Below are 13,427 nucleotides of genomic sequence, written 5' to 3'. Positions count from 1 at the left end.
TTAGGGAGGGTGGTGTTAAAAATTTTTTTTAAAAAGCAGGGGAGGGAGTTGTTTTCACTGCCAAATTTATGGCTCAATTCTGACTTGTGTTAGTGGGATTTGTAAGCTGTTTTTTGCCAGGGGTGGGGGCTGGTAGTTCCGTATGTACTGGTGGTCTTTATCCAGCATCTAGACCAGAAAGCAAACATTTGCACCCGTAGAATCCTCATTACAATTGAGAAATTTCTGAGGAGCCGGTGGAGGTCAGATGGGAATGTGGCAGGAACTGCCTAGGGAGCACTTACATGCTTGGCCAGTGCTCATTGACTTTGTCCTCAACACTTGTGAGTGCCTGCTCCATGCCAAGTCCTCAAGGCCTGACTAGATGTTGGGGATTTAGAGCACTGGACAGAACAGACCACATCTAAGCCCTCATGGCGTTTGCCTTCAAGTGGGAGAGAAAGGAATTAAATATGCCATGCAGTTATGGTGGCCAGGTTTAACAAATAAAAAACAAGGCAACCAATTAAATCTGAATTTCTTTCTTTCTTTTTTCTTTCCAATACTGAGGCTTGAACTCAGGGTCTATACATGGAGACACTTCACCAGCCCATTTTTGAGATAGGGTCTCGAAAACTATTTGCCCAGGGTGGCTTCTGGCTTGCTAGGCAGGTACTATACCACTTGAGCCATTCCTCCAGCCCCCCAGCCCACAGGTGATACAAACTCTGATTGCTTAAGGGGTGTTTGGTGAGAAAAAATTGGATGAAGCTGGGCACCAGTGGCTCACACCTGTAATCCTAGTTATTCAGGAGGCAGAGATCAGGAGGATTATAGTTCAAAGCCAGCCCAGACAAATAGTTTGTGAGATTCCCATCTCAAAAAAACCCATCACACGTACACACACAAAACCAAATGGGCTGGTGTGGCTCAAGGTGTAGGCTCTGAGTTCAAGCCCCAACACTGCAAAATAAATAAATAAAATAAAAAAGGGTGAAAAGAGTGTGATTAGTTACAGAGTCCCTGTAAGAGCTCAAGTGGAAAGAACCACTTCAGCCAAGGTATTGACTTGGTTGAGGACAGGTAAGGATGCAGAGAAGGCTGCACAAAGATGTGGCATTTTCCTGTCTTGGATGCAGGGTGAAAAAAAAAAGGAGACAGAAGGAGGAACATTTAATGACATGCTGTGGTAAAAGAGCAGGAGGTACATTTTTTTTTTTTTTATACCCGCTTGGTTGGAGTGGTGTGAATTATGTAATATCTCTCTATTATTTGGCAAGCCAGTGTAATCTGCGCTTATAGGAGAGATCCAGTAACTCAGACTTGGGAATCATCTGAAGAAGCTCAAAGTCCTGAGGATGAATGGGTTTCTTTCAAGAGCACAGATTTAAAATGAAGAAGGCCAAAGACAGAACCTTGAGAAAACTCATGTTTCTGAGAGGAATGCAGGAAAATGAGCTAAGAAGAAAGACTGAGAGGGAGTGACTTTATGGAAGGAGGGAGAGGTGTCACAAAAGCTAAGGGAAGAGAAAATGTCAGAAGGCGCTGGTGTGAGGTGTCTCCTACAGAATTCCCAAAGCAGGGACCATCTTTCAGATGACACTTAGGCTGTTTCATTAAGTGAGGTGGCCCAATAGGGGTCAGAGGGTTTATGCCATGCCCAAAGGCAAGAATCTATCTTCCTTTGAACTTAATTCAGGTTTGGAGGTGGGAGCAGGAAGGACTAGTTAAGAGTGGACAGATGGCAGGCCCTGCCAGGGCTCATTCAGGGCTTTTTCTTTCTTTTCTTTTTTTTTTTTTTTTTTGTGGTTCTGGGGCTTGAACTCAGCACCTAAACCTTGAGCCACTCTACCAGCCCTTTTTGTGTGTTAGGTATTTTCAAGATAGGGATGGCTTTGAACTGTGATCCTCCTGATCTCTGTCTCCTGAGTAGTTAGGATTATATGCATGAGCCACCAGCACCCAGCCAGGGCTTTTTCTTTTTTCTTTTTGCTAAGCAACTGGGTACAATGCATGGTATGGGGGCGAGTACCTATGGTAGCTTAACTGATGTGGTTTATGCTCTTAATTTTTTACATGTTATGGTCAAGTTGAGTTACTACTGAGATGGGCACATTAGAGGAAAGGTGAGAAGAGGCACTGTCAAAGAGGAAGGACCCAGGAGTTCTATGCACATGGTGAAATCTAGTCTTCTCTTTCAACTGGTTAGAGGCTTCGATGGAAACTCAGAGAGGGCACAGTGACAATACACCATTTAGACTGTTCCCATGACCTTTGCAAACAGCACAACCATGATACAGCTTCTTATCACTCATCAGATACTTGGAATAGGTTTATTTAGGGCCACATGCATTTTATTTCCCCAAATTTAGACTGTAGAAGAAGTGAAACTATGGAGTATAGGTTTTCACTGTGCAGAGTTGAACTTGTCTATTAAGGCAATTTTTCTAACACAGTGTTAAATTCTTTTGGTGGATCACACTATAAGTTTATTTATTTATTTATTTTTTGTGGTGGATACCAGTGGCTCACACCTATGATCCTAGCTACTTGGGAGGCATAGTTTGTGAGACCCCCCCCCCATCTCCAAAATAACCAGAGCAAAATGGACTGGAGACGTGGGTTCAAGTGGTAGAGTATCTGCTTTGCAAGTGCAAAGTCCTGACTTCAAGCCCCAGTCCCACCAGATAAATAAATAAATAAAAACTTTTTTGAGTATTCATCTCAGTTATTCACTTATTTACTCACAGTTTCTAAAAATTTCCTTATAAATTACATATAGATAGTATCCTAATACAGTCAACACACTACAAAATACACAGAAAAACAGAAGTGAGACTGGTGGTATAGCTCAGTGGTGGAGCATGTGCATTAAAAGGACAGTGAATAACCTTAAGTTCTTTGCCATGACACGGCCAGCAACCCAGCAACCCCTGTGTGAGCAGACAATTTCACTGGGAAGCCTCATCACTTCTCAAAGTACAGGAAGGAGATTTCCTAAAGGTACTATCAGAGACCCACGTGCAGACCCTTCTGCCCTTTCAATTAACCTCACTGATGATCCTTGGAGCAATCTATGATTCAGTGACACTTTGTTGCTGTTTTGGCAGTACTGGGGTTTGAACTCAGGGGGCCATGAGTTTGCTGTGCATGTGCTCTACAAGTTGAGCCACACCCCCAGTTCCCATTGATTTTTTGTGTGTGGTGGCATTTCTGTAATTTTTTTTTCCCTGTATAAAACCTGCTTCATTAAGTGGTTATTTATTTATTTTATTTTCTCTTTGATGTTGAGGATTGAACTCAGGCCCTTGAGTGATCCACCACTGAGCTCTACCCTAAGACTAAGGGTCTGATTGGTTTTTTCAAGATAGGCTCTAGTGGACTATTTGCCTGGCTGGCTTCAAAATGTGGTCCTCCTGATCTCTGCCTCCTGGGTAGCTAGGATTATAGGCCTGAGCCACTGGTGTCCAGCAGTATGTATATTCTTATTACTATTATTTAAGAAAAATTTTTTTTTCCAGAAAAAAACAGGTGTGGTGACACAGGCCTGCAATCCCAGCATTTAGGAGGAGGAGGCAGGAGGATCTTGAGTTTGTAGCTGACCTGGGCTACAAAGTGAAACCCTGTCTTAAATCACCAAAGAATTCCAGAAATGACCATTTTTTCCTCAGTGATGTGCCATGTGGCTTTTGGTCTTTTGGTAGTAAAAAAAGAAGTGTCAAAAGAGACTTTAAATATTTATCATTAAGTTTAGCAGATAATTGAAAACATTTGATTATCTTTTATCTTTAAATATCATTGAGAAAGAAGCCTATGAGTGCTAATCTTGATGTTCTGAACACTTAATTTTTAAATGTCTTGTTGATCATGATGGCACTGGGGAGCCCCTAGGGAACCAGAGTGCATGGTCCCTGTCCTCACAGGCTTCTTGTCTCATTGGGACAGGGGTTTCCCAAATATCATGTGACAGAGGCAACTTAAGAACACATGGTAGGGGTACCCAAAACTAGTTTGCATGTGAGGGAAGAGGTTGAGAATGGCTACTCTGAATGAAGCACATTTAAATTTGAAGATACAAAGGCGTTAGGTGAAGGAGGTTGAGGGAAGATGAGGAGACTCTTCCAGAAGGAGAGGATGATGTGCACAGACTTGACAGTGAGAGGAAGCAGGGCACATTCAAAGAACAAAAATGTTGGACAAGTCTGGATCTCGAAATGCTAGGAGCAAGAGGCAAGGGAGGCGGACAGGCAAATGGGTGAATCATGAAGCTCTTTCTAAGTCACATGTATAAAGTCTGGACTTTATTCTAAGGACAATGGGGCGATATCCAAAGGTCTGAGTGGCAGGGGGTGACAAGATGGTCTCCTTAGAAAGATTCCTAGGGTTTCAGTGTGGAGGATGAAGTGGAAGTTGTAGGAGAATAGTCAGTGATGTGCTCCACTGATGGGCCTGAGGTGAGTCTGGGTCACGGTTACAGAGAGGAGGGACTGGTAGGCAGCAGTGTCCTTCTGGTATATGGTGATAGAGTAGATGACAGGGAACTAGAGCCATTTTAAGTAAGAGTAGTCTCTGCAGGGATGGATTTTGCTAGGTGAGTGCCTTGGGTTGACCTACCTGGAAATAATGGACCTAGCAATCTCTGGAGACACACCTGTGAGGGAGTAAGCAAGGCAGGATTAGAAACGACTTCCCCCACAACCCATGGTACCTGAGGCCGATCCAATGAACAGAGGGCTCTGATCTGGATGGCCTTCAGAGTTGACCGAAATTAAGGCAGAGGGTGGAGCTGTTCTATCTCTACATTAGGCCGACATTGTCTGTTCCTAGGGAAGGGTTGTACCCTTGGGTGGGACAGTTCCTAAGAATTGTCACAAGATAGTGACTAAGGCAGTGAGAGACTCAGTTGTGAGTGTTCAGCACAGTGAGTTCTCAGCAGCAAGGAATTGGAGGTGTACACCCTGAAGACAGAACCATGACAAAACACCCAGCATCCACTGTAGTGGCAAAATAACTTTGGTTTAACTTGGGATATATTTACTTTCAGGTGCCTGTGGGTTTAATTAGTTCATGCCAACCATGAGATGTTCATAACATTGTGCTAACTGGTGCAGGTGGAATGGAAGGGGAGGACCCCAGACTGTCTCTGCACCATGGAAGACCCATGAGATCACTTCTTACAAGGAACCAAGTCTCCAAATCCTGTGACTTAGGAAACCCTTGCAAAAGCCTTTTGCTGGGAGAGGTTGGCCTTCAAAAATGAAGTCTGATGGCTTTCCTTTTCTCAGGTACCTTCCCAGATTCCCGCTTTCTCTTTCCCTCTTCCTGGACTTACAGAGTGGGAAACAAACCCAAACACAAGTTCCTGTTAAGCAAGCCCAAGTGCAAAGGGTCAGGAAATCTTACAAAATTCTTAGCAGATTTTTCTGTTGGGCCAGTTTCTAAAGACCATTCTTTCCTCATACTTCCCACCCTCCTTTGATTCCTGAAGGTACAGCTCATAGACAACACCCACTTTCCTTAGCTCCCAGCCTTCTCTCTCCTTGAATAAATTCAGCTTTCCAGCATTTAGCCAGCAGGCGGTAATGAGTCTGGCCATGTCTTAGGAGGTTATTCAAATATCTAGGGGCCTCTGAAATGATGCCCCACTCTGAGCCCAATTTCCAACCTTTCAGGTCTCCCAGCAAAAGTTGTGTGTGTGGGAGGTAATGGTGAGGATGAGGTGGTATTTCCAAACTGAGGCTCAGAAAAGGGAAGGTGGTTTTGCTGTAGAAAGTCTATGCAATCACTAACAAAGGATTAAAGGGGATCCTTTCCTCAGTCTATTTCTGGTGGGCTTATAATAATTGAAAACTGGTTATGACTCCTTTCACTGGAAATATACCTTACTAAGTCTTATCAATAGTTTGATGTTCTTACAAACAAATGATGGATTTTTTTTCCCCCTCTTTTTTTGTTGGCTACTTTGCTACAAATCTTTAAATTATTATGGTAGGGTCAAACATTGTAACAACGCCTTTAAAAACAAGCTAACAAATTTAACATGTTGAACTCTCTATAAACACCCAGGCCTAGCTTGCTTTTGAGCTCCAAACTGCAGCTCAAGTCCTAGGGCTGCTCAGTTTAGGAGTAAGTAGTTGCAAAGCCTTTGATGGTGAGATAAAGAAAATGCTTTTCTTTCTTTCCCTCCCCTTTCCCTCCAGGAACACACCTTTTGTGTGCTCTGCCTAACAAAGGAATTTCCCAATTTCATAGTGGAAGGAGGGAAAGTATGGGATCTGCATGCTTCTGCAAGGCAGGCTTTAAAACCACAAAGGATTAAACAAAACAAAACAAGACCAAAAAGAAGCTGGATTTTGCAATACACTGATTGGAGGAAAACCCAAAGACATTGAGAATTAGCAATAAAAACAGCAACAATAAAATCCTATAGGATTTGGAATTCCTTTAGTTTCTATTTGGCACAAGAATCATATGATTTCTTTGTTTTGCCCTTATCTACTGTGCTCAGATAATACCTTTATTTCATTCTTGTGGTCAAGTTACTATTTCATTGTTGTTGAAATAAGAATGGTACACAGGTAGTCTTACATATGTAGAGTAACAGGATGAACCTTTTTGTATTGATTTTTTGGAAGAGGGATAGTGTCTTTTTCCTTTTTCTTTCCTTAACTTAGAAGAGAAGCTGTCTTTTTCAACTGTGAAATTCAATGATTTTGCAAAATGGACTAAGATGGGTGCTTTGCTTTTAACTATTGGTCTACCTGACGAAGGGATTTCTTTGAAATCCTCCTAAAAATAGAACAGAGATAATTTGCTAAAGATGATCCTTTTTTTTTTTTTCCTTCCCCTCTTACTTTTGGTTGTTCATGGTATTTAAAAGTAGATGCAATGTTATCTCTTGCTGTTTGTGTAAATTTTAACCCAAATTTCCTCCAGCCAAGGATTGACCAAAACATTGGGTTTGCACAGAGCTCCATAAGTATTTGGCATCATGAAGCCACGAGGCAGTTGTACAGCTGAAGCTTGCTTATGATAAGCAATCCAGACTTTGGTTTTGGGAGTACAACTCTTGTAACCATTCAAACGCTGCTTTGCATGCTTTCAGCAATAAGAGAGGGCCTGGGGAGGGGGAAGAGGGTATTAGAAGTAAACATAGATTTCAAAAACCCCTAGCATTTACTACAGTATGCACATTATGAAATTCCATATATTGCAATCTGCAAAGTGTATCAAGATTTCAAATGAGCAGATCCTTGTGTAATCTTCAATGCACATAATTTTTTTCACATGCATATTAATAAAGGCCCACCTTTGGGAGAGGAAAAATGAATCCTTTCAAATGAAATCAAGCCCAGGTAAAGTTGAAACTCAACACACAGAGTACTGGCATTGTTTTCCCGGCTAAAAGAACATGAGTTTCAGTTTCACCATCTTGTAACACTGATGTGATGTTGTGGCCAGCAAAATTAGCAGATCAAGTAGGTCTTTCTAAGTGTGTCACTGTGCATTCCAACTTCGGTGCATCTCCACGTAATTTGCTGTTTGAAATCAAAGACAACTCTTCTGTGAGATGATAAATCAGGTCATTTACATGAGAAGTCTTAAATAGCAAAAGTGCTACCTAAAATCTACATCATAAAATGTCCCTGTAACAGAGAACAATGGCATTCGTCCATGGAAGTTAATGCGAGGGGGATACCGAGATTGTTTTTCTTTTTACTTTTCTGCACAACTTTGTAAAAATAAAACCCACAGGAATGCCTCCTATGCTGGAGTCTTCCCTGCTACTCTAGTTATTTTATTGTCTTCAGAGTTCAAGCAAACAGGAGGGAGCCTTTTTAGGAGGTAATGGTGACATTTTTCAGAACCTTCCATTTTGTCCTGTTTCCAGTGTCAGCACGATTAGCTTGACATGGAGGTTTCTCCGTTTGGAAAACCTTTCAATGGAGTACACGTCTGTGAACGATATAGGGGACCTGGACACGGGGATGGAAAACAGTATACTTCACGTGGAATGGAAATACATTGTCTCACTCTCGGATGGGTTGCGATTCTACCCCCTTCGTGGCCTTTAGCAGGCTTATATATGTATCTTTTTGTGTTCTGTAAACCAGGACCACCTGCTGTATGTACAATCTGTGTTTGTTACATTCATACCCCATCTCCCTTCTAGAATTTTAAAGATCCAGCTATTACATCTTGTTTACTCAATATCATTCCCCCATTTAAAACACACACACACACACACACACACACACACACACACAAACCCTACATGAACTGAACATGCCATGTTTCAATCTGGCCCCAGTGGCTTTTTCTCTGAAAGCAAAACGTGTGTCTTTTCCACCAGGGCTTTCTCCCCACCCCAGGGGTGTCTTCCATTCTTTTGTGGCTGAGTTTAAGGCGAAAAGGGCTCCAAACCACTAACTAAGCAGAGGAGAGCCCTTTCTTCCACCTTCAGGGAGACTTTCAGATTTAATTCATCTGAAGATAGCGTGCTCTCTCCTTACTTATTTGCCACCATTACGAGGAGGACAGAACACCACCTTGGCTTCAAGATCCTGGTAGAGGCTCACGGTCTTTTTCAACCATCTTTGGCGAGGCCTTGCTTCCTTCCACTCGAGTAAGTTGCGGCTTGGGGCCATGGAAAGGACTGGGTGAGAGTATGAAATGTCGTTTAAAAAAAAAAAAAAGCAGCCCTTCCTCGGTCCCCTCACCACCACCACCACCACCACCACCACCACCACCACCACTACCACCACCACCACCACCACCACCACCACCACTACCACCCCCCCCCCCCCGGCTCTGCTCTCCCGGGCGAAGCTGCCCCATTTGGGTGAGACTTGGCAGGTCTGCGGGGCGCCGCTCCGCAGCCGCGGGACTCGGGCTCGGGGTGGCCGGGCGTCGGCGCCCGCCGGCCGGCCGCGGGGCTTCGCGCTCCGCCGCCGCCTTCCTCCCGAATCTCCCTTCCCCCACGGCCGCCCCCTCCCCCCTCGCCCGCGCTCCCTTTTGTTCGCTCGTCGCCCGGGCCGAGCCGCCCGCCGCCCGCCGCCCCGGGCCCGCACCCCCAAGCCGTAGGCCCCGGCGTGGCGGGCCGGCCGCCACCGCCGCCGCGCGGCCTAGAGCGCGGCGCCCGGGGAGCGCGGGGCCGGCCGGGCGCACGGCGAGGCCGCGGCGGCGGCGGTGGCGGCGGCGGTGGCGGTGGCGGCCCCGGGAGCCCGGGAGTCGAGGAGGCGGCGGCGGCGAGGCCGCTCCACCGCACACGCACACACAGACCCCGGCAGCGGGAATGCAGATGACACGCCCGTAACATGGAAGCCACCGCCACCGCCGCCGCCGCCGCTCCGACGAGAGCAGCAGCAGCCAGAGCAGCAGCAGCCGGCGGCGCCGCGCTGAACAAAGGTCATCCGAGCTGCGGCCCAGACGCCCGGGCTTGACCGCTGCGAAGGCCAACCCCGGGCAGGGGGTGGGTGTGCGCCTCGGGGCTGGGGTGGCCAGGGGCGACCCGGGGCGACTCGCGGGGGCGCGGGTGGGCGTCGGGGAGAGGCGGGGGCGCCGGCCCCTCGTGCCATCCCGGCGGGTCGGGGTGAGCAGCGCGAGGCTCAGGCCCCTTGGCCTGCCTGCAGTGACCTGTCCCACTGTCGCCTTGGGGCCAGCCGGCCTTCGCGCCCCGCCACCCTCCTTGGGGGGGGTCCGAGCCAGGGCCGGTGTTACTAGGCCCCACCGGCTCAGAGAGGGGGCCACGTGGGCGCGGGCTCTTCTCCAACCCCCCCCCCAGCGCTGTTGGTGCACAGATGATTTTCCCAAGGCCTCGGTGCCCCCCTCTTCCCCTCGGCCCCTTCACTTGTCCCCCCACCGCCCCAGACATCCCCAGTGTGCTACCCCGAGGTAAAGGGATTTGGACTTCTCCCCCCAGGTGCTTGAAAGAAGAGAAGGTTGGAGGAGGAGGAGGAGGAGACTGGGGGGGCTGCTGGTGGTGGTGACAGGGCTGGGAGAGAGAGGAGAGGGACGGAAGGGAGGAGGGGGCTGGGTGGGGTGGGGGTGACAGGCAGAGAGGAGCCTGGTCAACAAGCCAGCACCACTCTGCTAGAAGGCCAGGCCGGCTCCCGCAGCCGACGCATCCTGTGTGAGGAGACACACATAGATTGCTTTCTTGGGGGCTCTTTGTCAGCCACCAACACAGAGAACACACACTGACACACACGTACACAAAGATCTGAGCCAGGTTGTGGGAGGTAAGTGGGGGAAGGAGAAGGAGGGGGAAACAGTGGCTGCGGTGGGCTTCGGGGTGGTAGAGGTGGGGGGGATGAGCCCTGAGGGGCCGTGGGGTGCTTGTGAGGTGAGCATTTCCAAGGCTGTGTGCTTGTGTGGTGGTGGGGGGAACACGATGACCTTCCCCTCCTTAGGAAGGCCTAAAAGGGAGAGGCAGCCCCCAGCTAGATCCTCCCTATGCTGATGATTTTCAGGGACTTGTTGGCAACTCAGCGAGGGTTGCCATAGCTTTTTTATGTAGGGTGACCAGAACCGGCTGAAACTGGTTTGAGGCAGATCAGCTCCTGAACACAATGCAGTCACTGAGCTACTACAGTGGGATAGCAGCTTCCTCCCTTCATGGCAGCCAAAAGCAGAGGAGCTTGCAGGAAGGTACCATCCCAACACAGTATGTGAATGCACACTTAGACACCACACAGCACTGGTACGTGACTGATGGAACCCTAAAAGATCCTGTGTAGAGACGAAGGGGAAGAAAGGTGCAGGTTTGCAGGTCTGAGATGACTTGGGCTTTTCCTGCCTTTTTCTTTTGCTTAAGGGATGGACAAGGAGCTGAGAGTTATGACCCTCATTAAAGAAAAAAATGTGCCTTGCTAGGGTGGGGACACTTGGTTTGTGCAGTCTCTCGCTCTCTGTGTTCTTAACTAAACAAAACCAGTATGAACTGATGGATTTGTAGTGGGAGTTTGTTGCTGGAGAATGCTAGTTTGCATGCCTCTTTTCTCTTGCAGGGTATGTTCTGTTTTGTGCTTTTCCTTTTAGAAGCTACTAAAGGGTGTTGGGCTACTTCTGACTGTTATGAAGGCCAAAAGGTAACAGTATTGTTCTAGGAAATGAGCATAAATGCAATCCAGTGATGCTGTTAGCCATACATGCTGTCTTTTTTTTTTTTTTTTTTTTCCTTGTAGGCCTGTTGACTGGGGCTGCTTTTTAACCCTTTCATATTTGCAGAGAATGCAACCGTGTGACAGTAACTGAACACTGGTCCAAAGTCTTTCCAAAAGGTCAAGGTTCACAAGGTGAGAGATGCTATTTTTAGCATGAATTTAAATATTAATTTGCAGATCCATTCATTCAGACACAGGACTGACAATGGATTGGTACCCTGCAGATAAATGGGGTTCAGAGTGGAGAAGAAATAACTCTTTGATGTTAACTGCATTTAATGGGGTTCGAGTGACTTTTGGATGGTATTGCTATCAAGGCAAAAATCTGAATGCCTTCATTAAATCGCATGTGCCTGGGCATTTGGAACAGTCAGGCCTGGAAAGAGGCATGTTTAGGGAATGGTAGGCGGCAGGGCCTTGTGGAGAATGCGCTGTTTTGCATAAGACTGAAGCAGTACACATGGAGCATTCTCCCCATGGTTGTAAGAAAAGGAAGGACTTCACCAAATCGAGGCAGCAGCCCAGCCACCTTTTCAGGATTTGAAGAGCCTGGAGGTAGATTTGCCTTTTGTTCATTTATCACCACTTTTATTTATATATTTATTTATTTTAAATCATGCTCTCTCTGTTAACCTGAAAGGTTTTTCACTTCAAACCGGGTCAAGTGGTGGAATGTCTTTTATTGATTTTGGGGGCTGTCGATGGTGAGTTCTTCATTGGATTATTTGTGGCATACATTTTAATGTGGAATACTAATGCAAGACCAGGAGGAAACCAGGGAGTCTGGCTTCATCTGTGCAAAGATGCCTGTTAGCTTGCAGCTTTGCTGTAATGGGTGGTAGAAAATGTCTAATGCCTTAAAAGCCTGCAGTTAGATTCGAGCTGGCAATTTTTTGTACAGCCTCCCAAACGAGAGGTTGGAGAGGAGAGGAAAGGAGAAAGCAGAGAGGAGTGTAGCTAAGTGAAGAACAAAAGGCTGGAAGAGCTTGCAAGGGAACACTAAACATTTCGCCTTGGGGTTCCTTGTGAAAACAACTGCAACTTCCCCAAACAGGAAACCAGTCCCTCCAGACTGATCCAGCGTGATCTCAGCAACAGAACTGGTTCTGCCTTTCTGCTGCCTTGGTAAAAGTACAGTCAAGAGGAGCCCATAGGAGACATGAGCGCAAATACATTTCTCCCTCATTTGGAAGTGGGTATTTTGTGCCTCTCCAGGTTCAGCAGAATAGTCCTTTCAGAAATGCAGAGGGTCTCAGAATTGGTTAAGCTGTGTGTTGGCAGTGGGTGGGCAGCCTCGCTGCAGTGAAGGGTGTTAGGGATGCAGGGGTTTTTATTGTTGAAATGTTTTTCATTTGGCTGCAGAACATCGCCTGTGTGATAGAACCGGCAAAAGGGGAAACAAGAGTGCATGGTTAGCTCGGAATACTTGATGTAGTATTTAATGGAGATAAATGTAATCTCGGGTGGGTATACCAGCAAATAGCTTACATGATGGAACAAAATTCTTTGCAAATCGCTGTGCTAAAATTGGTTTTCAATTCTCCCTCATTTTCGACTGCCAGAGGTTCTGCGGATGACTGTGGCAGAAATATGCTTGCAAAGCAGATCGGACTCCATGTTGCATGATACGCTGCTCCTGCATTTCTGGTGCCAACTAAAACTCAGATGGCTAATATGATAAACCTTAATTAGCTTAATACAATAAGCTGTTTTATCATTCCATCCTTCATTCCTGTGTTTCTGGAACTAGTGATTTTTATTTAACTTTGAGAGCTCGCCCCTTGTAATGACTATTTCTTGAGAATATATTTAAAAAACATTTTTAGGCACTGCATGTCATGGAATGTTCTGGTTTACTCTTGTGATGCTTTCTAGCTTTGTTCTTCCTCCTTCCCCCAGAAAGCTCCTGAAAATACCATTTGTTTTGCATTGAGGGCAGTCTTTCCAGCTGCAAATGCTGCTTTAGGTTGGAGAGCTGGTTCTCCAGGGCAGCAAACATGAGCTCATCCTGGATTGGGGCTGGCCTCAGGTGTTGATCTCATGCTGGGCTATACAAAGTAGCAGGCCGAGGTTTCTGAGAGAGGGACCAAGAGCCAAAGAATGATCTGGAGAATAAGCAAGGGCATGTTCCTTCCTGGGAGAGCCTGGAGGGAAGGCTAGCCAGGCACCCACACTTGGGGTGGGGCCTGTGCTGGAGCCTGTGCCCACAGCCTGCTTGGAATTGCCTGTGGCTCTCCAGGACGACCTGTGGCCCTTCCCTCTGCAGTGGGAATGTGTGGGTTT

The 13,427-nt window shown here is 46.7% G+C and overlaps 1 protein-coding gene and 1 long non-coding RNA gene across 27 annotated transcripts in view; one reads left to right on the top strand and one right to left on the bottom strand.

Moving 5' to 3' along the window:
- Positions 1-6,406: 6,406 nt before the first annotated feature.
- Positions 6,407-9,397, bottom strand: LOC141422461 (uncharacterized). Its single transcript, XR_012447015.1, has 4 exons — positions 9,262-9,397; positions 8,493-8,635; positions 7,289-7,517; positions 6,407-7,098 (listed from the first exon to the last, which is right to left on the bottom strand). It is a non-coding gene; the product is annotated as an uncharacterized lncRNA (long non-coding RNA).
- The window catches only part of Znf532 (zinc finger protein 532), a 111,250-nt gene continuing 106,287 nt past the window's right edge, over positions 8,465-13,427 (top strand). For 2 of the 26 annotated variants that reach the window (XM_020170546.2, XM_074069720.1), the window contains exons 1-2: positions 9,267-9,387; positions 11,166-11,276. Coding sequence is in view for 8 of the 26 variants with exons in the window: in XM_074069728.1 (XP_073925829.1) it covers positions 11,474-11,699 (226 nt within the window). In the remaining 18 variants the exon portion in view is untranslated. The other 24 variants (XM_074069712.1, XM_074069718.1, XM_020170544.2 and 21 more) reach the window with 22 other exon arrangements.

The sequence above is a fragment of the Castor canadensis genome, chromosome 4 (assembly GCF_047511655.1).
Source record: "Castor canadensis chromosome 4, mCasCan1.hap1v2, whole genome shotgun sequence".
NCBI classification, from domain to species: Eukaryota; Metazoa; Chordata; class Mammalia; order Rodentia; family Castoridae; genus Castor; species Castor canadensis.
This window is presented reverse-complemented; position numbering and strand designations above follow the sequence as displayed.